The 25,633-nt window shown below is 53.4% G+C and overlaps 1 protein-coding gene across 2 annotated transcripts; it reads left to right on the plus strand.

The window, feature by feature from the left end:
• The first annotated feature begins 1,450 nt into the window (after positions 1-1,450).
• Positions 1,451-25,568, plus strand: SLCO2A1 (solute carrier organic anion transporter family member 2A1). 2 transcript variants are annotated; one of them, XM_053985881.1, is made up of 14 exons: positions 1,456-1,874; positions 12,304-12,441; positions 14,782-14,944; positions 16,925-17,140; positions 18,200-18,298; positions 19,879-20,006; positions 21,034-21,115; positions 22,013-22,177; positions 22,478-22,667; positions 23,692-23,851; positions 24,188-24,351; positions 24,530-24,594; positions 24,696-24,819; positions 24,926-25,568. In XM_053985881.1, exons 1-14 carry the CDS (start codon positions 1,785-1,787, stop codon positions 25,044-25,046), a joined length of 1,905 nt encoding a protein of 634 aa, XP_053841856.1. In that variant the 5' UTR covers positions 1,456-1,784; the 3' UTR covers positions 25,047-25,568. The 2 variants fall into 2 exon arrangements, with proteins under 2 accessions (XP_053841855.1, XP_053841856.1); XM_053985880.1 differs by having other exon boundaries at positions 1,451-1,874; positions 24,696-25,568.
• Positions 25,569-25,633: the final 65 nt, after the last annotated feature.

Genomic DNA, 25,633 nt, shown 5'->3' on the forward strand with positions numbered 1-25,633 from the left:
CAGAGATGTTCACCAGAGGCAGATGCAAAGGGTCTCGATTCCCTTTTGACCCACCAGAGCCTTTTGCCTCCCCTTGTGGGGGTCACCATCCTCCCCTCATGGGGTGTCCAGCCCCTTCCATGGCACAGGCCATTAGGGCAGGGGTGTTTCCCTGCTGCCAGGCCGGGCTCAGACTTGTCAGGCATCTTCCCTGCTATGTTTTGCTGTACGGAGACAGATTTGTAGGGAAAAGCTGGAGTCAGTGGCCAGAACAGCTGCTACGTGAGGGGGTTGTTATGACAAAGGGAGCCTCACAGCTGCTGCAAAATAAACGGAATAGGGAGCGGGTCAGGCACCGCCTGAAAAATTAGGTCAGTGGCACGCTGGGCTCCCGGGGAGGATGGGAGAAGAGCAGAGATTTTGGTTTACTTGAGCTTTTCTCTTGGTAAGGCTGAAACTTCCACGTCTTGCCATAGAATGTTGGGTAAAAGGGCTTGGCTAACTCTGAGGGGAGTAAAGAGTCTCTTCATGCCATGTCCTGGCCCCAGATCTGGCAAATTCAGGGATGGGAGTGGAAAAAGAAAGCTGGAAAACAAGGATGCTTCTTTTGCCACCCCAAAGCCAGTGACACCCACTCGTCCTGGGATGGGCTTCAGAAACTGGGAAGCTGACAGCCCAAATGAGCTCATTTTATCTTAGCAGCGCTGATTGTCACACTGCCCTTGGCAGGGTCAGATCCCGAGGGTCCTCACCCGGGAGGGAGGACGGCAGCGCCCGGGAAGCCACTTCCCACGGGCTCCAGGCACCCTCTCGTGGTGAGCAGCACGGCGGGACGTGGGGCCGGGGGTGCCACTGAGAGGGACCCGGTCCTTGGGACCCACCAGCCCTCCCAGGAAACCATCCCGGGAGCTGGGATTTATTTCTCCAGCCTCAGGACAGTCCAGGGTGGGCCCCACTGTTTCGCGTGGGGTCCCCCTGCTCTCCTCACCGGCTTTACGCAGGGAAGCGATAATGAGGACAAAACACCTGAAGCTGCTTTCTCCTCCGGCTGGATCAACCTGCCCTTCTCCTTCTGACGCGTTTCCCCCTGAGAGGAGCTTGCAAAATAAATTAGTGCTCTGCATAAACAAAGCCCCGAGAGGTGTTGGTGAAAAAAACAGTGCTCAGGAGCTTCACGAATGCAGCTTTTTCTATAAAAACAAACACTGAAGGTTTTTCTCCCTCCAAAACTCCACGGCCCGGGGAAGGATTTCTCCATCTGGCCACTCAGTTTCCCCCTCCCACCACCTGGGAGCCAAATCTCAGTTGATGAAAGGTGCCTCCCCTTCCTCTCGCCCCTTCGGGAGACCTTTGAATTAAAATCCCAGTCGTTTTCCCTGCGGGAAGGCTCCACTGCCAGTGCCGTTTCCTTGTCCAGCCGCGTCCTGCAGCCTGGCACACGAGCACAGAGGCGGGTCGGGGCGCTGGGTGTCCCCACGGGCGGGCAGAGCATTGTCACACCAGCACAGCCCGCACTCCCGAAGTGTCCGGGCTCGCCGAGCCCTCGCCCCCACCTGCTCCATGCGCGCTGCCTTTGCTTCCTGCGACTTTAAAGTTCCCTCGGCGCACAAAGTGAAAGAGGGAGGAGAAAGCGTTTCATCATCGCTCCCGAGAGCCGACTTATAAGAACTTGGCGCTCCCGCTGCCGGGCTCACTCGCAGCCTCGGAGGGATTTCGGCACGGTCCGTGCGGGCCGGGCCGGGCCGGAGAGCGGAGGCAGCCCACGCACAGCCCGACGATTCCGGGCTCCCCGGGAAGCCCTCGCCATGGGAGTCCGCCCCGAAGTTGGCAAATCCCCGGTTGACATCCCCAAAAACTCCAGCACCTGCTCCAAGAGTTTTTTCTGCAACATCAAAGTAAGGATGGGGCAGGGATGCTCGCGGGGAGGGAGGGGGGTTCCTGCCTGGAGAGGGACCCCAGCCCACCCCACGCATCCCCGTGTCCCTCCTACGCACCGCGGGTGAAACGAAGGGTGTTTGATGATGCAGAATTTGAGCATCAGCTCCTGGGGCAGTGCTGGGGAATCCTGCCTGGGCAGGGCCGGGGGGCTCTGCGGGTTCGGAGTGATGCCCTGCCCGGCACGTGGGTGTTTGACCCCATGGAGCAGCTCTCCGTGAGCTTCCCCACGGCGTCTCGTACACGGTGTGCTGCTGCTTAGGGAATGATTAACCACATCCTGGTGTGAAAGGAAAACACTGCCTTAAGTGTTGCAGTACTTGCTTTAAAAACTTGGGCGAGCAGAGTTTTTGAGTGACAGAAACAAAAGCTCGGTGGGCTGAGGTGGTTTTCCGGTGCTGGCTGCCCAGTTCCTCACCTGCTGCCACCTGAGAGCCGGATCCTGCCTGAGCTCCAGGCTCCTGAGCTCACTGCCTGCGTGAAGGCACCCCGCTCAGCCCGGCCGTGTGTCACTTTTCCCATCCTGCCTTTACACCTCACCCGTCCTTTCTCCCCCCGCTCTTTGGCCCGTTTTTGGATGTGCACCGAGGCTGCTGCACGTGCTGGCTCCTGTCGCCGGGACATCCGCCTGGATGTGCCTGGAAGGGGGGATTTCCATGCCTCACTTGGCAGCATCTCCACACATGGGCACCTGGAGCAGGCAGGTGCAGCTCCGGGGATGTGCCAGGAGACACCGGCGGGCAGGACCCTCCCGTGCCGGTGCTGCCGGTGCCGCCCGGGCCGGGCTGTGCTTTCCCTCCGGTGTTCCTGGACCCGAGCGTGTGTGCTGTGCTGTGTCAGCACTTCCCAGCCCGGCGTTTTCAGGATGTGTGGCCGTGGAGAAGGTGCCATGGTCGGGATTTGGGGTTTTTTGTTTGCCACCACGCTTCCCTCGCCCTGCATGAGGGACGCTGCTGCCCGCTGCTCCCTGGGCTGTGCTGGAGTTCTGTGGGAATGCTGTAGGGTACCACGGGGCTGCTCCTCCTGAGAGCTCCCAGGGCTGGAGGCATGGTCCCAGGTGATGTCTCCCAGTCTCATACCCCTGAAGGTCCCCACTGCCCAGGCTTGATGACACTTTTTGGCTGTGGGCTCCAGGAGAAAGAGCTTGAGATTACGCTGGATGATTTGGGGCTGCCTCTGGGCTACACTAATGTTCCCCTGGAGGGGACTGCTGACCTGTCCTCTGCTCTGCTGGAGGTGCAAAATTTGCCCCCAGCCCCCTCCAGGCTGCTGCAGTAATAACCCTGAGTTGGGGTGAATAAAGTCACCCAAAACCAGAGCCCTTCTTGCAGTTCGTGCTCTTTTCTGGAAACTGACAGCAAGCAAAAATAGCCTGGAGTGAAAAAACATTGCCAAACCCTCTTTCAGGATGTCAGACTTTCGGGTTAAAAAACAAAAGCCCCAACAAATAAATGCTACTCCATCTGTACACCCCATAGGCAGCCTCAAGGTGTGGGCTGTGGGTGCCCCAGAGTCAGGCTGGGTGCTCAGCACCCCACATGCCCCAGGGCACTTGGATGGGACCTTTTAGGGGCATCTGGCCAAGGGCAGATGACTCAGGAGTGTCACTTTGCTAGTGGCAGGAAAACCACTGCCTGAAGAAAAGCTTTAGAACTGCTTTTTAATGTTTTTATTTCAAAACTTCTAGTTTAGAATTGTTTCTGGTTTAAAAAGTCAGCAGGCTGGAAGTGGCACCGTGCAAGCACATGAAGGAACAGTTTGAGCTCTACCCAAATGTGCTCGTTGGCATCAGAGGGATGATGTGCTCCATCTGGGATGGTGGGCAGTCAGGACACCCATCCCTCAGAGAAATATTCATGCTTTTGAGAGCAAATGTATAAATTGACAGGCAACAAGGTCCCCCACCCTTTCCTGACCTATTCACTCTTCCTGTCCTGTGGCATTTGCATTAAAAACATATACATTAACAAAAGAACTTCTTCAGGGTCAGAAAGGATTAGCCTGGGTGCAGTGTCAGTCCCCTCAGCCCTCAAAAATGAGTAGAATGTGAAAGTGCCACAGTGGAATTTCCAGGTTTGGGGAGTTTTGGAGTGAATGGTCATCAGAGGGCAAGGCGTGGTGAACATCTGGCTTTGAAAGGGTTTGTAGCTCTTATTTGTACATTCTGGTGCTATGAATGATGGATTATAAAAAAGCCTCATCCAACCCCAAATTTTATGGGAAGCTGCAGGCATCACCCTCCCCAGAGCCATCTGACACAACATCCTCACACAGACAATGGCAGTTTCTGATGGGGACAGTATTTCCACACAACAAATTTCCCTACTTTTAATAGGCTTGGAAGGACACGATTAAGACTTGGAAGAGTTAATCAATAAGCTCATATTTAATCCCCAAAACCCACCTGATGGGATCACATCCAGGGTGTCTTTTGCAGGGCTGGGGCCAAAATAACAAATTATTTTTCCATGTAAACCATCTTGGCCCTCCATGATCCCTGTGACAGGGACCACCACCCCCTGCACTTGACCCCATCTCTCCCTGGGTGTTTTCCAGAGCTGGAGCCATTGCCACTGACATTTGGAGGTGTGGGAACACAATGGTGCCAGGGATGGGCATCGGGGAGGGAGAAGTCCTGGTGGGAAGGGGCAGTTTGAGGGATTCTATGGGACGGAGTCCTGGGGACGCTCGGGATGCAGGAAGGGTGCAGCTGCACTTCAGGAAGCAATTCCCGGTGGATGTGGCCGTGGGCTGGGATAGGTGCGGTGGCAGCTGCTCCCCGTTCCCCGCGGAGCCCGGCTGTGACAGTTCCGTGTGGTGCTGCGGAGTCACTGCCGGTCACACGTGGGTACGGACTGGCCGCGGCAGTGACACAGAGCGGGCTCGGTCCCGCTGATAGAGCCGGGCTCCGCCTGGCCTGGCCGCAGCGAGCGTGACTGCTGCTGTGCCTCACGGCTGGAACCAGCCCAGCCGCTGCCTTCGCTTCGAGTGCAGGGCTGCCGAGCCCTCTGCCCGCTGCTCCCACCCTCATCCCCCCGGAAGAGACAAAGCAGAACACAAAATGTCTTCAGGTTCTGGGGCTGGGAGGTTTTGGGGCTGCTGAGCTCCTGAGCTCGGCCAGGAACCTGGAGCATCCCCCCACAGCACTGGTGGAGATGGGGGTGATGATGAGACATTTAGATGGGATACTGGGGAGAAATTCTTTGCTGTGAGGCTGCTGAGGCCCTGGCACAGGTTGCCCAGAGAAGCTGAGGCTGCCCCTGGATGCCTGGAAGTGTCCAAGGCCAGGCTGGACAGGGCTTGGAGCAGGCTGGGATAGTGGAAGGTGTCCCTGCCCCTGGCAGGGAGTGGAACAGGATGGGCTTCAAGCTCCCTTCCCACCCAAACCATTCCATGATTTCTCTGATGGGCAGGGACATCCTCCTGCTTGGACGTTCCCCAGAGCTCCCAGGGTTGTGCTGACTGGCGCTGGGGTTTGGGGAATTGCAGCTGTGCTGCTCGGCAAATGCAGGATGAACCTAACCTTCAGGTGGATGCCAGCACCTGGTGGCACTGGGGACACCGAGAACCTCACAGCCTAAAGGATTGAAACTGGTTTAAAAGGTGGAGAAGGTGGTTGGTCCTTTTGATACCCACACATGGCTAGGAACCCCATCAGTGCCCCCCAGTCCAAAGCTCCAACCAGGTGATTTAAGCTCATGTTGGGCTTGATGATCTTGGAGCTCTTTTCCAGCTTTAATGAAGCTATGATTCTATGTCCATTTTCTGCTCCCAGACAACCACTGGAAAAGGATTATTTCACAGGAATTCTCTGTTTACAGAGCCTCAGATATTTTGGCTTCTTTGCCTTTACTGTCTCATTCGTGGTTTTGAACTATTTTAATTGATTTTGGGATCCCCAGAAAGATGACAAGGAGGAGAGCTTTATAAATATCTTTTGATTTAGAGGAGCTGGACTGGCTTCAGCTGGAAGCTGGAGAGCACAGAGGAGCAGTGTGAAAGTGTTGCGAGTGCAGGCAGAGGCTTTATTTTTCCATGCCTGCAGACTGCCTGGCATGGAAAAGGAAACAGGAGGACAACAGAGAATTATTTTCACTTATCTCAGCTGGAGGTGATCCAGAGAGAGATTTAAAAGCCTTAGGAGAGGTTTAAATTGGGTGTTGTACTGGGGCAAGGAGAGGGAGGGAATGGAAGAGAGTAGAAGGGGGGACAACATGGTCAGGAGGAGACTGTGGGCTCTCAGAGTGTGATACGGCTTGAAAGCATCCCAGGGTGAAGGTGCTGGGAGCACGCAGTGAGCAGGGAGCTCTCACCTCCCTGGGGAGGCTGGATGTCTTCTGCAGAGGAAACGGAGCCTGGCCTTGGGGTCTGAGGTCCCAACAGCAGCAGGGCAAGTTTTTTGTCCCTTCCTTCCAAGGGACTAAAGGAATTTGCTGAGGAGTGTATTCTAGAAGCCTGGAGATGTACCAGTTGTGCTCTCATATCCTGTTGGAAAAGATTATTAATTGCTTTGTTTAGCCAGAACAGGAGATTTATCAAGTCGCAGATCTGGAGGCAGCATGGCTGTAGGTTTGGAGAGGGGAACACGGAAAGGAGAAAGCCATGGCTGATTAGAGCCATTGATTTAAGCTGGAAAATCAAAGCAATATTGCAATTCTGGGCACTGTGCAGGCAGGCACAGCGGGTTGGATGAGTGTTTGTGGCAAAGACACAAGGAGGGTCCTTAGCGACACGAGAAAAAGAACCTGCAGTGACCAGGGTCTTCCAGCATTTGTGGTGATGGTGCTGGCAGCAGGCAGCACAGGTTGGGTCAGGATGGTCCAGCACTGTGGGCACGTCCGCTTTTGGTGGGATCATGCTCCAGAAGAGAAGAACCACCTGGTCTTCACCAGCAACATCAGCAGTGGGATAAGGAAAAAGATGGGTTGGAAAGTTTAGTGGGATCAAGGTCTAGGAGACCTGAGACAAGGTAATTTTATGAGGGGCGAGGTGGTTGGGTGCCCAAACACAAGCAAGGAGTGGTCAGCGTAGATAAGATTATCGGGAGCAGGACGGGAGAGGAGTGACGCTGATAGGGAGCACGAGGCACGGCCGGCCGGGCGGGAGGAGTGTTTGCGCACTCTTCTGGGTCAGGCAAAACACAGCCAGCCTGGACCTGCCCTCAAGGAAACCCTGGCGGGATCCTGATGCCCCAGAAGGAAAAGAGACCTTCAGGAAAGAATGAAGGAAGACCAACCACCCAACCTGCCGGAGGGAGGAAAGGCTGAGGGATGCCCAGCGTCCTGTTGTGAGGGCGGTTATTTTCTTGGGAACCATCCCACACTGAGGGTCTGCCTCAGCAATCCTCTGCAGCCAAAAACCTCCATTCTGGGCAAAGCTGGGATCTTATGGGTCTTGCAAAGTCACAGGGATACAGTGCCAGGAAATCCCGTGTCTGTGTTTGTTGCAAAAAGAGCAAATATTGTCTTTGCACGTGACAGCCGGGGGGTGTAAAACGTGCGTGGCTTGGCAGTAGACAGTCATCATTCCAGCATGCTTCAGGCAATCCCTGATCAGGTTAATTTTTATATTATTTTATTATTTGCAATAGAAATCCTACTTAGAAGTCAGCTTCTGCCATCAGACTAGGCTCAGAGGTTCTGTGCTAAAGGATGGGCTCTGTGCAGGGTATTTGGTTCTTTTTGTGGAAATGCTGTGCTTTTTTCATCTTTCGTGGTACTTTTTGATCTGCAAATCCAGGCAGCTGCCCATAGGAAAGTGATGCCAAGGAGGAATGTATTTCCCCACCCTATTTAACCCTAACCCTAACCCTACACTTTCCATATCCAGCTGATAGATTTCTTTTGGACTGAGTAACCTCAGCTGTCCTACTGCAGGAGAATCTCCCAGTGTAGTAAGAGTTGATCTTACTACTCTAAAATAAACACTGTCTTCTTCTTATTAAAATTTTGGGGATATTCTTATTAATTCCTACAGTTCCCCTCTCCTTTTCCTTTTTTCTCTCTTGCAAGCTCAGGAAATTAAAGTGGAAGGAGACTCCAGAGGTGGGCAGCTTGGAGTCTCCTGCTTTGGGGGGAATGTTCCCTGATTTTGGGAGGAAAGTCTTCTGACTTTCTACTTGGATCAAACAATTTTGCTTTGGACTCAACTCTGATTGTACTCTGCATAGGGAAAAACTAATGGAGCATCCTTTCTCCTACTCCTTTGCAAAGGTTTACTCCAGCCAGATTAATTTTGCGCTTGGCCACATTCTATTTCAGTGTCATCAGTCACCTGGGAGCACTTGGATAAGTTCTGTGAGGGTCTCCAGGCAGTCCTTGTGTCCATCTAATGAGAAAGCCCTGGCTCTTTCCATCCCCACTGCTGTGGGAAAGACACTGGGCACGGAGATTAGCACAAGTGCCGTCAACTTTTCCACCCTCTTTATCTCCAACCAGGGCTGCCAAGGGGAAGACACCGAAAAAATGAGGTGAGGGATGACTTTGGACGTGAACTGTGGAAGCACAGCAAGGAATTAACCCTTAACTCACTCCTCCAGGTGGAGCAATGGCCGTGCCACATGTAGCAGGATCATCCCAAACCTGTGATCCCTGCAAAGCAGAGCCTTATCCTGACTCCTGGAGATCCCTGGAGGCTCCTTAGATATGGTTCAATCTTATGAAATGAAACCTGAGTATTTGTTGGACACATCTCAGACAGAAGTCTAAGCTGGGATTGACCGAATCCTCGCCAGCTCTCACTGTCCAGAGCATGGAAGAACCAGTCCTCCCCCTTCCCTGCCATGGGGTGGGTTTCTCTTCCTTTGGAAAAAGCACTGCCCTGGGAGGTGCTGGTCCCCACGAGCTGGGTGGGGGCAGCAGCCTGTCTCTCCCAGGAGTTTGCTTCCCTTCTAAATGCAGCTCCTTTTGGAAAGGAGTCAAGTGCCTTGTATAAACAGCCTGGAGTCAGGATTGCTCCGAAAGACGAGCGGGGATGATTACGAGGGGATTTTGGGGGGGTCCACGTGGGTGCACGCCTTTGGCCTTCCTGTGCTGCTCCCTGCCTGTCTGCAATCACTCCTTGCCTGCAGCTCCAAAAGTACTCCAGGCTCCCGTGGGAGCCTCTGCTCCGGAGGGTCAGCGTTGGGAGCGCCCCCGGCTCCTCAACCTCCCACCGTGCCTTCGCCCTCGTGTCGGCTTTGCGTCAGTGAAACCTCCCTGCAAGTGAGCTTGGCTCTTCCTTAAGAGCCCCTTCTTGTCATTAGGGAAGATGGATTACGGCAGCTCCCTCCCCTCCTGGGGCTGCTCGGCAGGAACGTGGGGCAGCACAGCACATCTGGCGCAGCTGGAAGGGCCAGGCCAGGGTTGGTTTCACGCGCCAGCAGGTTGTGGGTGGTCGGCATGAACATCTGGGGATGGGAACGTGTGGGAAGAGAGACAGGGATGGGAGAAACCAGTGAGGACCTGTGAGGGGACACAGGAGAGTGGTGCCCCTCATGTCCACCAGCCTCAGGGGGTGCATGGACTCCTTTTGGGGAGCCCTCCAAGTAAGGCCCTCTCCCAGTTTTTTGCACTCAGAGCCCACAAGGTTTGGGATGTCCTTATTATAATTAAAACTGAGTCTGCTGAATTCAGGTCTTGGATCAGGCCTCATCTCACCTCCCTCAACTCACACTTGGAGTGTGTCTGGAAAAGCCACGCTCCAGATGCACAAGTCCTGCAGAAAAGGTTGTTTTGCTTTTCTCTGGCTGTTTTGGGTGGCAGGTTCTTCCCAAGGAAAAAAATCACCCCTGCCCTTCCCCTCCCATTCTCTGGGCTCTGCACATCTGAGGGCTGAGGCTGCTGTGTGGTCTCAGGGTGGGATCCCATCCCTGGAGGATCCATCCGGCTTTGCCGCCTTTCCGGTTAATCCTGCAGACAAGAGCTGGATTAGAAGGACCCATGGGCAGGCGGAAGCAGTCACACCCCAAAGTTTTCCTCTCCCTTTGCTGGTGCTCTCCAGCTGCATTTATCTTCCCTCCTGGCAGGCAGCCCCAGCTTGTTCCCAGGCATCTCTGGATCCAGGGCTCCATTTTGGCCATCCCAGGTTATCACCAAGGCATAAACACATCTCAGGCCATCTCCTGGCAGCTCTGCCTTTTCCTCCCTGTCCTCTCTACCCATGGCTTGTCCCTCTCCTCTCCTGCTGTGGTTCCCATGGTCCTTCCATGCCTCCAACCCATCTCCTGCCACCCCCAGCATTCTGGGGAGCCAACCTGCCTCTCCTCCTCATCTTCCCTCTGTGCCAGCATCCCCTCTGTCCCCAACACTCCATGTCCCCATCTACCCTGTGATTGGGCTGACATTTGCTGCGCTAAATTCGGCCTCGGTGATCCACCCTCTTCCCTCCCTGTTGGTAAACAGCTTTGCTTCCCCGGCTGACGCCTGGCTCCAGGAGAGCTCTGTGTCCAGCTGCTCTGCAGCTCGGCCGCTGCTGTCCAGCCAGCACTTCGTTGCTCCAGTGACTTCTGTAGAGTCTGGCCAGAGCCACACGGACAAAAATTCATGTTCTCTGGCAACAAGATCCCCTCTCCAGTTGCCATCCTCACAGGAGTCACCCCTCTGCTCCAGATTGGCCCACAGTAATTCCAGGCCAGGCCTGGGGAACGTGGTGGATCCAGCTTCCACTCGCAGGATTTTGTCCTGGGATGGGATTTCAAGTGTGGGAGCTGATAGTGGGAGGATGGAGAGGTCATTCAGCTTCAAGAGTTTACTGGCAGATATTTCACTTCCACTTTGGCCCTGTCTGGGAGGATTTCCCACGTTACACCCCAAATTCCTGTTCTGCAGCTTTTTGTCAGGGCAAAGTCCCAGCTTGGGACTTTGTCCTCTCCTGGTTATTGCAATGGCAATGCCAGCCTGATGCCAGCCTGTCTGCTCTCACCCCTCTGAGATGTGGCTGGGGATTCCGTGATGGCAGCTTGTGCCTGTGATCCTTCTTTCCTCATTTTTGGGTATTTGCCTTTCTTCTTCATCTTCCTCATGGTCTCCAGGTTTTTTCAAACCTGTCCTCACACTGCCAGAGCTCCATTTTCTCCTTCTTCTTCATCTCCATCCTCTTCTCTTTTTCTGTCTGTCAGCATCTCTCCAATCCCTTATGCTTTTAGATTCCCAGCCACGTCTTTTGGCTGGATCGCTCTTCCTTCACAGGAGAAGACACCCAAGAAACCATTTTCTTGCCCATCTTCTACCCAAATTCTGCTACGATTGCTGGGCCTGGTCCTGCATCATCCTCTGCTCCCAAAACACGACTCCACCCACTTATGGAATTTGCATCCTCCAAGCTGATCTCTTTTGATTTTTTTTTTATCATTTAATGGGTCAGCGCTACTGGGCGCTACCGCCCTTCCAGATAAATACTCAAAAGGACTATTGCTGCTCTCCTGGCCAAGGACATCAGGAATCTGTCAGCCCTGCAGTACCTTTGATCCCCCATCCATCATCCCGCACTTCCCGACGTTATCATTGAGGGACACTCTTCCAGTATTCAGCAAATATTTGATTTCCTGTGAATCTAAATTAAAAGACCTTCCCCCATTTGTTTTTTTCTTTTTTTTTTTATTTGTTTGTTGAGATTTTTTTAATTGATTTTTAACTGCTTTTGGCACTGTGTGGATGCATTCCATTCCAAGAAAAATAAAGGAAAACTGTTCTGACTAAATATAGATCAAAAGACACTTGTGAGCTGCCTCTTGCATCCCTGGCTGAAAGCGCTCTCCTCTCGCAGCCCACCCGGGCTCTTTCAGCCAGATTTCTCCCAGACTCTCTGTATTCCCTCCTCTGCCTCTGCTAAGCTTGGCTCCTGGCTCGGCTCACTGCCCGGCTCAAGGGAAGATGCTGGGCTTGGAATACTATTTTGGAATCTCCCAGTAGTGAGACCACGCTGTGCACATTTCATCCTCTCCCTCTGGGGCTTTTAACGCCCTTTTTCGACTTTTTCTAGCAACACCCTTTGGAGCAGGTTCAGTTAATTGACTTTCCAGCTGAGTGAATCCCAGGATGCTCCATGCCAGAGGTGCAGCCATTGGCCAAAGCCAGCTGCAATACACTCATGCAGGATGTGGTTGCCAGTGCTGTGGTCTCATATGGCCTCAAAGGGTGCATGGAGAGGCTCACATCGGATAGCAGGGAAAATTCACCACTGAAAGAGTGGTTAATCATTGGAACAGGCTGCCCAGAGAAGTGCTGGGGTCACCATCCCTGGAAGTGTTCAAACACTGAGTAGATGTGGTACTTCTCAATATGGTTTAGTGGGCTTGGCAGTACCCAGTAAAAGGTTGGACCTGATGACCTTGGAGGTCTTTTCCAACCTTAACGAGTCTGTGATTCCAAGTGGGTCCTCACTGGGGTGGCACTCTTTGTTTGCCCACAGGTGTTTGTGCTGTGCCATGGGCTCCTCCAGCTCTCCCAGCTCCTCTACAGCGCCAACTTCAAGAGCAGCCTCACCACCATCGAGAAGCGCTTTGGGCTCTCCAGCCTCTCTTCAGGTTTCATCTCCAGCTTGCACGAGGTAACTGGGAGAGGAGCGCCCAAAGTGTGGCCAGGACCTGGGGGGCACCTTGCCAAAACAGGGTCTCAGGGTTGTTCACACCCAGGGCCTCCTCAGCCTCCGTGTGCTGGGAGGAGCAGCTGTGCTGTGCTCTGGGACACCTCGTCACACCTCATTCTGCTCTGCCACGTCAGGGTCAGGATGTCCTCGGGGGGGGGAACGGGGGGGTCCTGTGGTGATGTCCCTTGGACAAGAGCAGACTTCCACTGGATGGAATTCCAGAATGGTTTGGGTTGGAAGGGACCTTGAAGTTCATCCCATCACATTGCACCCCCTGCCGTGGACAGGGACACATTCCACTACCCCAGGCTGCTCCAAGCTCTGTCCAACCTGACCTTGAACACTTCCAGAGATCCAGGGGCAGCCACAGCTGCTCTGGGCAACCTCTGCCAGGGCCTCCACCCTCACAGGGAACAATTCCTTCCCAATATCCCATCTAACCCTGCCCTCTGGCAGTTTAAGGCATATTGCTGGGCTGGCTGAGGATTTTCTCACAAACACTTTCTTATCAAGAAATTCCTTGGAATAAGTTTCCTCATTCACATTTTCAGGAATTCTGCCCTTCCTAGCAGCTCTTCAAGGCCTGGGAAATGACAGGAAAAGATTTGCTGGCAGAGACTTTTTTTGCTGGCACCAAGTGCCAGCACACTTGTTCATGGGCTCCCTGGTGAGCACATGGGATGCTCCATCAAGAAGCTGGACACTGGGAATCTTCCTGGATCCCTAGGGAAGTGGATGCCCAAGTCTTACCTCAACCAGCATGAACATTTGGGATTAAAAAGACGTCTCAGGGCCCACTGAGACTTCCTGCTGTGTGTGACTACGTGAGGTGCCCTGCCTGTCCAGGACAACAATCTCAGTGTGTTGGTGCCTCCAGCAATTCCAAGAACAAAACCCACAAAGAGACAAACAAGGGAGCCCACACAAACATAAATACGAAGTATTCTTAGCCATACATAGAATCACAGAATGGCTTGGGTTGGAAGGGACCTTTAAAGGCCATCTTGCTCAACCCCCTGCAATGAGGGACAACTTCAACATGCCAAAGTTAAAATGATGTTTAGGCTGTCCAGAGCTGTTAAAGCCCATGTAATGGGAATTTTGTGGTGTTCACCCACTTGCCTGAGCAAGCTGCGTGGTTTCATGGCTTTCTTGTTGACGCTGTCTGCAGTTGCAAATGTCTAGGGTCATAAATATTTGCAGTGAGCTGGACTTTGTAGCAGGGCTCATCTCTGTTTGAGTCACAGGAATGGAGGCAATATGTTTCATTCCTTGCTGATTTTGGAGGAATTGTCAGTTTATGCCACATTATCGGTCAATCTCTTCTCCCAGGGAACAAGGGACAGGACAAGAGGAAATGGCCTCAAGTATCGTAAAAGCGACCCAAGGCCTGGGAATAATGTGCTCTGAATGCCAATGATTTCAGAAGGCTAATTAATTACTTTATTATACTATATGATACTATAACTATATTACACTATATTATACTAACAAGAACTATCACTAACTAGCAAACTCGTGACTCTCTCTCCTCGAGAGTCTGACACAGCTGGATTCAATTGGCCCATGAATCCAAACAACCATCACCAGACTCTAATCAAGCAGTCACCTTGGGTAAACAATCTCTATACCACATTCTACATGGGACAAACACAGGAGCAGATAAGAATTGTTTTTTCTTGTTCTCTCTGTGCTTCTCCAGGAAAAATCCCGAGAGAGAGAATTATGTCTCTCTATTCAGAGAATGTGAATGCCACACTCAAGTTGTGCCAGAGGAGGTTTAGTTTGTGTGTGAGAGAAAATGTCTTCACTGAAAGGGCTGTCCAGCCCTGGCACAGCTGCCCAGGGCAGTGTGGAGTCCCCATTTCTGGAGGGGTTTAACAGATATGTGCATGTTTCACTTGGGGACATGGGGCAGCGGTGGCCTTGGCAGTGCTGGGGGAGCAGTTGAACTTGATGGTCTGGGAGGGTTTTTCCAACCTAAGTGATTCTGTGATGCCTTTGGGGTGGGGGCCAGGTGTGAGTGCTGAAAAAGCCCCAGCCAGATCACAGGGAGGCTGTCATGTCATTCATGCCAACAAGGGCTGCCCAGAGGTGGCCGAGGCCAAGGAGTGACCCTGTGGCTGGAGATGAGAAGGGAGCAGTAACGTGCTGTGAACACACAGAGCCAGGGGATGATCCTGTGAGCGTCAAACACCTCCTGATGAGAGCCCTGTCCACACACCCAGACACAGCCATAGGGTCTGGATGTCCTCAGTGATGTCTTCTCACATTCCTCCCTCTTCCCTGTGCCTTTTCCAGATCGGCAACGTGGTGCTCATCATCTTCGTCAGCTACTTCGGCAGCCGAGTGCACCGCCCGCGCGTGATCGGCATCGGGGGGCTGCTGCTGGCCTTGGGGGCCTTCCTGGTGACCCTGCCCCACTTCCTGTCGGGCCCCTACGAGTACACTGCACTCAGCACGGGTGAGGGCCACCAGCTGTGCCCCCACAAACCCAGATCCAGCTGCTCCGGGATGGGGGACGTGTGACTGCCCCCAGAAAGGGGGTGTTTCCAGGGCACACGTGATTTAAACAGTGGTTGAAGGCAGTGCCCTAAGGTGGGCAGTTGCTGGTTAAACCTGCATCATTATAGCTTTGGAACCCCTTCTGAATGCAAAAAATTAGGTGTGGGGTTTCTTCTGCCTCTCCTGCACGTGTTATTCCAGCTGTTGTTACAGAATCGTGGGATGGTTTGAGTTTGAAGGGACCTTAAAGACCATCTCATTCCAGCCCCTGCCATGGGCAGGACACCTTCCACTGTCCCAGGTTGCTCCAAGTCTGTCTTTGAGCATTTGTGGGGATGGGGCAGCCATAGCTTCTCTGAGAGAGAGTAGGTTTAGATTAAGTATTAGGAAGAAATTCTTCTCTGTGAGGGTGGTGAGGCCCTGGCACAGGTTGCCCAGAGAAGCTGTGGCTGCCCCTGGATCCCTGGAAGTGTCCAGGACCAGGCTGAACAGGGCTTGGAGCAACCTGGGATAGTGGAAGGTGTCTCTGCCTGTGGCAGGGGGTGGAATGAGATGGGCTTTAATGTCCCTTCCAACCCAAACCATTCTGGAATTCTGTGATATAGCAAATCTCCCCTGTCCCAGGGCCTGCTCTGCTCTGGCCAGGATCCTGATCTGATCCAAGGAAGGCTGCTGCTTTAACTGGGAAGGCTTTGGGAACAAGCTCGTGTGAACAATGACAGCTCTATTTTCCATGCAGAATGGAATAAGCAGAAGAACCAGCATCACTTGCCGCAAGGCTGACTTTGGTCTCTCCAAAGTGGTTTTGGTCCCTAAATCCTCAGAATGCTGATGAGCCTCAGGCTCCATGGGGATTGCCACCTCTGAAACCCAGATCTCTTCTCATCCCCATCCCATGACTTTTGAATTTGGAGAGTAAATCAGGCATCAGATGCCAAGTTTTCCAGCAGCTTAAATTCATGCATCAGGCTATGGAGAGGTTCGGAATTTGGGACAGGGGCTGCTCTTACTGCAAAGGAAATGAGGAAGGAGCAAGTATCACCCTGCTCCCTGCCCAGGACTGGGCTCCCTGTGTGGGTGAATAGGGACAACAATAAGGAAACTGGACAGGAATTATGCCCTGATCAAGTAATGCTGATGCCCCAGTTGATTAGTGTTGGGCTTGTGTGCAACCATTGAAATATAACCAGAACTCACTGAAAAGCTCGAAAGAAAGTACCAAGAACTGTGTTTGACCCAAAAGCTCTGTACAGAGCACAATTCTTGCAGAACACCTTTGCTAAACTGAACAGGATTAGAGGATGGACTGCAAAGACAGATGGACAAGACAGAGATATTAGCATTATGAGGACTGCCTGATGATGGAAAAGAACACATTCAGTCTGTTCACAGACTAAAAATACTTCAGTCCTGGCTGGAGTTTCCATGGCAGTCTGGAGCAGGGTGAAGACCCCCCGTGTCTGGGCTGTATGAAGAAGCAAGGGCCATGTTTTGTAAGGAGCTGGGCTACTTCTGAGCCATGGGGGCAGCAGGGATTCAGGGCAGGGAGTCCTGCTTAGGGCAGCCAGCTGACCCCAGAGGGCATCACTCCCTGTTCCTGCCCAGGTACCACAAGGCAGCAGAGACCACAGACAGCAAAAACCAGCCATGGGTTAGGTCTGCCCTCATTAAACCCAGAGCACCCTCACTCCATGGCATAAACTCTTTAAAATTTTGAATAAAATCACAGCCTTGTTGTTTGCTACTCTGACCTCAGTATAATACTCCAAAGGAAGGGCAGAGTGATGAGAACTGCTGAATAAAATGAGCAATCCATCCAAAATCCAGCAGTTTGTGCCTACTCAGCAAGTTTGGGAGATTCCTGCTATTTGGGGATTTAGTGTGGGAAGAGGCAGGGGATGTACCCAGTGTTGAAATGCTCTTTTTTTTTCCCTTCCAGGTAACAAAAGCCAGGGGCAGGTTGAGCTGTGCTATGCAGAGAGTAGATTTGTGTGCCCAAACACCACCCGGGACCCCGAGAAGGAGGCCAGCAGCATGTGGGCCATGATGGTCATTGCCCAGCTGCTGGCCGGGATCGGGACCGTGCCCATCCAGCCCTTTGGGATATCCTACGTGGACGACTTTGCAGACTCCAACAATTCCCCACTGTATGTTGGTAAGTGGGACCATTGCTGTACATTGTTCTGTTTCACGGAATCCCAGGATGGTTTGGGTTGGAAGGGACCTGGAAGCTCATCCAGTTCCACCCCCTGCCATGGGCAGAGACACCTTCCACTAGACCAAGTTGCTCCAAGCTCCTGCATTCTTGTCTTCCCTCTGCAGTGAGGGATCACTGTTCCAATGAATTGTCCCACTGATCCCTTAGAATTCTCCAATCTGCAAGGAAAATGAAGGAAAGAGGACTGAAGGAACCTGAAAGGTTCTGAAGAGGAAGGAAAGTGGGCCTGGTGTGTTGTTTATAATACAGGTGCTCCCTTTAGTGCTGTGGGAATGTCTGTCAGGGTGAATGGCTCCAGGGTTGCCTCAATATAGCAGCAATTCCACCTCTCTGCATCATGTCTGATGCAGCTCAAGCTCACTGCCTCCTTTTAAACATCCTGAGAAGGTTGTGTAAAGAATTTCTCTCAAGGAGGGAACTTGAATCCTGTCATTGCAAACAAACTAAAAGAAAATGTTCTGACCTTATGGGTTATCTGTTTTGGAATGGGAGGGTTCAGCTACACCTGGGGTGGTCTGGTGGCCTTTTTGCCCTCAGAATCTTTCACCTCTCCTGACCTTTACACCAAATATTTTTCCTTGGATATGAGGATTAGGATGTGTTTGTTTCCTTGGCATCCTAGAGGACATGAAGGTCTCAATCACCTGTGTGAGCCCAGGATGTCAGTGCCCTACTGCTCCCTGAGGTTCATGAATATCATGGATATTCATGGTGTAGCTGACAACTTGCATTTTGTCAGCAAAGCCTTGATGGCAGCAGAGCAGAGGGACTTTGTCCACAGGCAGCTGCCTTCCCCCTCTGTTCCTGTCAGATAAACACCACCTTCAGTGTCGGGGCAGTGGGGACCTTCTCACCATCTGAAGCATGATGAAAGGTGGTTTCTCTCCTCTGTGTGTTGTGCCACCATTCCTGCATTTCCTGGGAAGACAGAAGCCATATCTGCATGGAAGCTACAATTCCCTGCTCAAGGAGGCTCTCTGTGTTCCCTTTTCCCAGCCATCCTCTTTGCCATTGCTGTGTTTGGCCCTGCCTTTGGATACTTGCTGGGGTCCGTGGTGCTGCGGCTCTTCGTGGATATCGGGAGGGTTGACACTGGTGAGTATTGCTCAGGTAGCAGAGGTCCTAAAGACCCTCAGTGGGTCAGAAGGTCACTCTGAGATGAAAGGTAACAGAAGCCACCAGTCCTGTGACCCATAAAACCCACTGATCTGGAAAAGCACCCCCACCATACTCCTCCACTCCATCACCCCATAAGGACAGATACAGGTGGTCCTGACACCAGCACCGAAGCAGAGCCCTGGGGTAGGGACATTCCAATGCCCAACTCATGGCGCTGCACTGGAGGTCGTGGCTGGAGTCTGTCCACTGCCACCACACTGAGGAGGTGTCCCACAACCCCAGCATGGTGATGGAGAGGAACAGGGAAATCTGAGGAGTCCAGGGATGGAGAAGAGAACCACAGAGCAACCACTGCCCTATGGATACACAGAGAACTTGAGTCTACCCATCCTCCTCCCCAGCACGTGCCACCAGCACCTGCAGAGAGAGGGGCTGAGCTGACGCCACCGCAGGGATAATGTGCTTTATCCATGGCATGTGCTTATTATTTCTGGTAACTTAATCTCTAAAGAATTCTCCCCAGCTCCATCATTAACATGGCTTTTCCTGTGTTTCCTTAGAGAGATCAGAGCCTGACATTTTTGTCCGGTGCCTGATAAGAATAATAAATGAACGTGGGCAGGAAATGCCAAAAAGCCTTGGCCCACTCCCTGCGGCGGCAGACGGATTTAGCAGCCTCTGCCTGGTCGCTCCATGATGACGTCCAAGCTCCAGAGTGGAGTGGTCCTGTTTGGGGAAGTGGGTTGATTGTTTCAGTGGGGTGTGGGCTCCTCTCCTGTTTCACCCTGGCACGGAGCTCCCACCCGGAGCTGGCCGCAGTTCCTTCCCAGCTGCCACATCCTGGCCGTGGGTAGCTGTGTCCCCAAGCCAAGCCAGGCAATCTGTCAGACCTCTCGTGAGCACCTCTTGGCCCAGCCAAAGGATGTGTGTGCTGGAGACAGAGCGGCTCTCACCTTCTCCTCCTTTTTCCGGAGAAGGCGCCCGGAGTTTGGTCCACTCGGAAACCAGGAGCTTCTGCCAGCACAGGGCCTTCCCTCGGTCCCTGCAAGCAGCAGGTGACCGAGCCTGGAACAATGGAAGAGCAACTTTTTTCCAGGAAAGCAGCGCAGTCTTTCCCAGTCCCTGTCTTGGCTCAGCATCCCTGTCAGCAGCATGGTCCAACCCACTGTGTTCTCCAGGCAGAGGATGGAGTCAGACCCCCATAATCTCTGCCTCACTGGTTGGCTCAGGGGTTACAGTTGAACCTGTGCCACCAGCGTGCTTCCATGCTGACCAAATCCATCCTGCAGTCACCTGGGAGGCTCGGTACAGCTGGGATGAGTGGCAGTACAGGGCCCTGGCCAGGGAAAACAAAGGTCAAACACAACCAGGGCTGGTCTTGCTGCCAACACTGGTGGGAGCTCCCACCTCCATCCATTTGCTCTTACATGCCAGTGGAGAGACCCTTGGGTTGTCCCACAGGGACTCTTCATACTCCACCAGTCCATACTTTCATGGAGATTTGTCCCGTTCACCCTTGGAGCTCTTACAGTGTGTCCTTGTGTGTTCAATGACAGTGGACCTGACGCCCAGCGACCAGCGGTGGATCGGAGCCTGGTGGCTGGGGCTGCTCATCTCCTCGGGCTGCCTGGTGCTCACCTCCATCCCTTACTTCTTCTTCCCTCGGTACATGCTGAAAGGAGAGGTGAGACCTCATGTCCAGAGGCTGGAACGTCCTGGAGCCAGGGATGTGCTCAAGGAAGGAATACCTGTCCCCAGAGGAGAGGGGTAGGAGGGAGGAAGGCAGTCCAGCAACCCTTTCCCATTAAAACAAATGTTAAAATGTGGAAAATAATTAATATGTATCATTTTGGTGTTTTCAAAGCCCAACCCCGCTGGTTTTGTTACAAAAATACTTTAGTTATGTTTTGAAATTGTTTACTCGTTTATTCTTTAAAGGTAAAATTTAACCCAAAATATTTCACAGTTATGGCTAAAGGACTCCCCAGACTTGAGCTGAACTATCTCTAACTTTCATTTTCAGAGTTAAAAGGGAGGTGTTTTGTCAGGGTTCAGGGGAGAAAGGATTTCCAAGTTCTTAAAATCCCCCAACAACAAGCTCAACAACAAGCTGTTGTCTTGCTGCTCTGCTCAGGGGCTGCAGTGATATTTGAGATAATTCACCCCTTTAATCACAGAATCCCAGAATGGTTTGGGTAGAAGGACCTTAAAGCTCATCCTGTTCCACCTCCTGCCATGGGCAGAGACACCTTCCACTATTCCAGGTTGCTCCAAGCCCCATCCAACCTGGCCTTGGACACTTCAGGGATGGGACAACCACAGCTTCTCTGGGTACCCTGTGCCAGGGCCTCCCCACCACAAGAATTTGTCCCCAAGATCCCATCTAACCCTAATGGCAGTGGGAAGTCATTCCCCCTTGTGCTGTCACTCCAGGTCCTTGTCCAAAGTCCCTCTCCAGCTCTCTTGGAGCCCCTTTAGGTGCTGGAAGGGGCTCTAAGGTCCCCCCAGAGCCTTCCTCTTCTCCAGGTGAACACTCCCAGCTCTCCCAGCCTGGAGAAGTGCTCAGGGCACGTGGGATGGGGCTTTGCTGTAATTTATCAGGCTTGGCTGGGGTCAAAGGCCCCTGGGACAGACCCTGGCCCTCCTGAGCCTCCCTGTGCCAGGACACTGCCAGCCCCTCTCACCACAGGCTGCTCCTCTCTCCCTCCCAGGAGCGGAACACGGAGGCCGGGATGCTCAGGAAGATGGAGACAGGGGCTGCTCAAGAGACCTCCCTGCTGGAGTTCATCAAAAGTAAACCCCTGGGGGGTCCAGGAGAGGGTGGATGGGGATGCTGGGCCATGCTGGGCCATGTGGGGTGGGTGGGGACCCCCACACCGGCAGATTCACACCGAGGAGGTTTGTTGGGAGTCCTTGGTAGCCCAGCACCGTGTGTGGACCAGCTCCAGCACCACGAGGACCTAAGGACCACGGGAAGGTGGGCACAGCCTCCCTCTGGCTACAGACCTCTTGAGGCCCCACTTCTGTGGGGCCTGAATTGTTTCCAAATTTTGTGTTGAGGACCTTAAAGTGGTACGAGTGTGCCGGAAAAGGGTCGCTGGGAGGTTTAACCCCAGCTCCAGGAGTGGGCATGGGGCTGCCGGCGCCACCAGCTCCTTGACGAGGTCACCGCACTGCAGCTGACACTGTTTATGTGAAGCCAAAAGAGGCTTGGGAGGGATGTCACTGCTGAGGGACCAGATTAATGACTCTTTTTGCTCCAGGAGGATTTCTTCCCACATAAAGCCCCTCCCTCCTTGCCTCTTCCTCCACTGCAGTCATATCCTGGAGCTGTCAGTTCCCTCTTCTCTCTTTGGGCTTTAATGGATGCTGGCTCTCCACCACTCTCTTCTAATTAGAAAACTCCTAAGAGACCAAATAAACAGAGTTACTCCCAGGGTCCATCTGCTTCTGTTGATGGGGCCAGAGGACACAACATCCCACCAGGAAAACATGTCCATGGACACATTAGGGTGTCTCCCCTCCCACTTCCCCGTGCCCGCAGACATCCCCAGCAGATCATCATCATCATCATCATCCCACAGACATCCTTACTGGGAGCAGGCTAAGGGTGGGGGTTTATTCCCAGTACAAATGGCTGGTGTGAAGATCACATGGCTAAAAGACATTTTTCCTATGGTTTCCCTGTAGGATTCCCAAAGATCTTCCTCAGGCTGCTGCTCAACCCCCTCTTCATCCTGCTGGTGCTGGCTCAGTGCAGCTTCTCCTCTGTCATTGCGGGTCTGGCCACCTTCCTCAACAAATTCCTGGAGAAGCAGTACGGTGCCTCCCCCTCCCAGGCCAACTTTCTCATAGGTGAGCATGGACGGAGGCAAAAAATATCCATCAGCAGGGAGCCAGCTGCCCATATTCTCCAGGCTTTTTAAATCCTGGAGAAGAAGTCAGTGAAAGTTCATTTTTGGATGAGACCTGGGGTTCACCTTGGGGTAGTTGGTGACTTTCCTGACCTGTAGTTCCCCAGCTGCCTTGGGCTGTCTTGGACAACAGTTTGATCTGCGGGTTCTCCCAACTCCTGTGAGGTTCAGAGAGCTGCCCCCTGCCCATGGAGGGGTTCTGGGCAGGCAGGACCCCCCTGAAGGCTCCATTCCTCTGCAGGAGCTGTGAACCTGCCGGCAGCGGCACTCGGGATGCTGCTGGGAGGGATCATCATGAAGCGCTTCTCCTTCTCCCTGCGCGCCATCCCGCGCTTCGCCGTGGTGGTGCTCGTCTTCTCCATCCTCATCTGCCTGCCCATCTTCTTCATGGGCTGCTCCACAGGGCACATCGAGGGCATCTACCACCCCAGGTAATGCAGGTGCTGCTCCCAGCTCCTCGTTTCTCCAGCTCTTATCTGTGGGGAGGGATACACGCAGGTGGAGAGGCAAAAGACATCACCATGCTGCTTCTTGCTCCTTGATCCCCACTGCATGGAGGAAATCCGGCTGCTTCACAGCCCAGAGAGCTTGGGAGGGCGTTTATCCATGATTTTCTGGGCCAAACAAGCAGGGTGTAATTTTTCACTCTGGAGTTTTAGGGGAAAATTAGTAACATTGTGTCCGCATCACTTCACACGCTCCCAGTATTCCAGCTGGACATCATCTTTCTCCTCACCTCAGTGGATCTTTTTGGCTCTTACCATGACTTCCTAAGATAAAAATTACATTTGTATATGACCAAGGCTTGATGTCAAGTGCATTGAGCTCATTTCCCAGTGCACTGCCAGCAAGGAAGAGATTTCTGATGCCATCTTCCCACAGGGGGTGGAGCAGCCCCATCCCACCCTGCCCAAGGGCAGCTCCCCAGTGCCACATTCCTGCAGGATTCAGGCTGTGTGACTCCAGCAGATGCACTCCTTGGGGGAGTGAGGGAAGACAGGGCTGATTTGGGTTTGTCCTCTTCACTTCCACAGCCATCAGGCTTGTTTGGGAGCATGCCCACTTTCAGTTTGTGTCCATGTGGTGTTTCCAGCTGTGGCTGTTCACGCATCTGTTTGTGCAGCTCTGGATGGAGCCCAGCTCCATTTCTACAGGCTTTTGGCTGATTAATTTTCAGATGAAAAAAAAAAAAAAAAAAAAAAAGAAAAAAGATAAAAGAAGTGTGTCAGTACTTGTTTGTAGACATAACATTATTCCTGTGACATTCACTGCACACTTCCAGAGGTACCTGCAGGGATCAGGGGCTGGCAGAAGGCCAGGTTGCTGCTGGCAGTGTCCCAGCCCAAACAGGAACAGGAAAACTGCTCAACTAGCAAAAGGGATTTTTTTTTTTTTTAATTCTTCCTGTCCTATTTCTTAACTTTTTACCAATTTCTCCCCCCTCTTTTCTGGCAGTACACCCAATTTCCAGCAGCAGATTAAGGTGCGGGTTGGGTGCCAATGCTCAAAGCAGATCTTCCACCCCGTGTGCCGGAAAAACACCACGGAATACATCTCACCCTGCTTCGCTGGCTGCACCAACGGCACCACCAACCCCTCCAACCCCAGACAAACGGTGAGTAAAGCAAGTGGTTAGCAAAGCAGCCTTGCTGGGAATAGTGGAGTGATGCTGCTGGAACCCAGCAAATGCCATAAGGGGGTGGAATCTTTTCCACACGGTGTGCTGAGCCCTGGGAAGGTGCCCTGGAAAATTGCTGTAAGACCCTGGGAACCTGCTTGGAGGAACAGGGATGGTGGCAAATCCCATTACAGGATGCCATGGCTGTGCCTTAAAACTGGAGCTGGTGCTCTTATGGGTGTCCTGCACAGGGACGTGGGATGATTTGTCCCGAGAAAGCTGCTGCTGGCGCTGGGAGTCTGACGTCTGTTTTGTTCCAAACGTTTCCAACAGATCTACCACAACTGTTCCCTGAATGGGAATGAGCTGTTCTCCACCTACACGGGCTCTTGTCCAGTCAGCTGCTCCCATATGCTCCTTCCTGCCATATTCCTCATCTCCTTTGCTGCCCTGGTCGCCTGCCTGTCCCACAACCCCCTCTACATGATGGTGTTACGGTGAGTGATGTGCAGGGTCCTCAGTTCCAGGGGGGAGCCGATACAGTGTTTCCTCATGTTGGGATCAACAGGACAAAGTCATAAACATCAGGACAAATGTCATAAACGTGCAACCAGCCCAAGTCTTGGCCAAATCCAGGGCCAGCAGCTCTGACCTCCTGTGGCTTCTCCCCTGCAGGGTGGTGAACCAGGATGAGAAGTCATTTGCCATCGGAGTCCAGTTCTTACTGATGAGACTGCTGGGTGAGTGTCTGTCTCTGAATGAGGCTGGGGGGCTGCTGGAGCTGCGAGAGGCACCGAACCCCTCGGGATCAGCAGCTGACCCCATCCTTTCTCCCCGCCAGCCTGGCTGCCGGCCCCGGCCATGTTTGGAGCCCTCATCGACTCCTCCTGCATCTACTGGCAGCAGCAGCAGTGCACCCCGGGCCGCTTCTGCGCCTACTACAACAACGATTTCCTCCGAAACAGGTACCCTGCGCCCTGGCCCCGGGCACGGGAGGGGCCCCAGCCCAGCCTGGGGCCGGCTGGAAGTGCCAGCTGCAGACGCGGCATGTCCCTGCTCTTCTCCCGGCAGATACCTGGGGCTGCAGGTGGGCTACAAGGTGGTGGGCACCGTGCTGCTCGCCCTCATCAGCTGGAAGGTGAAGAGGAGCAAGGAGTACAACGTGCAGGAGAAGGCGGCGGGGCTGGTGTAGCCCCCGAGGACTGACTCGCACCCCCATCACCCACCGCCACTACTTTGTCTTGTTTGGGTTTGTTTTACTTCCCACGGGAGCGACTCCGCAGCTCCGAGCTCCTCTCCCGCAGCCCAGGTGCTCCCGGCGAGGGATGCTCCGGGCCAGCCCCGTCCTGGGAATGGCAGCTCCCAGGGTCTCCAGCCGCGCTTGCCCGGCACCCCGGGGAGGGGCAGCCCCGGCCAGCTGGAGCAGGAGGCCGAGGGGGCTGCAACACACGGACCCGGAGAAGTGCCTGCCGTGGGCCACGGTCCCGCTCCGGTGCGACATTCCCGGCCGGGAGGTGCCTTCCCAGCTGGGACAGGAGCAGGAGAGGTGGCTGCCAGCCCAGAGGGGCTGCCCAGTGTCCCCCCGCCCGCAGCCCCCACAGAGGACAGCAGGGACACCGCACACGTGTTGGGACAAGACATCACAAGGGGTTTATTGCAGAACATCTGGGGTTTGTTGCTCTTTTTATTTTTTAAATAAAGGTCACTTTTCCAACTGCGGTGCATTCTTGGTCTCTCCCCACCAGCAAGATAAGCCCTGGGGGAGGCTGCAGGTCACAG

This window comes from Vidua macroura, chromosome 10 (genome assembly GCF_024509145.1).
Source record: "Vidua macroura isolate BioBank_ID:100142 chromosome 10, ASM2450914v1, whole genome shotgun sequence".
Lineage (NCBI taxonomy): Eukaryota > Metazoa > Chordata > Aves > Passeriformes > Viduidae > Vidua > Vidua macroura.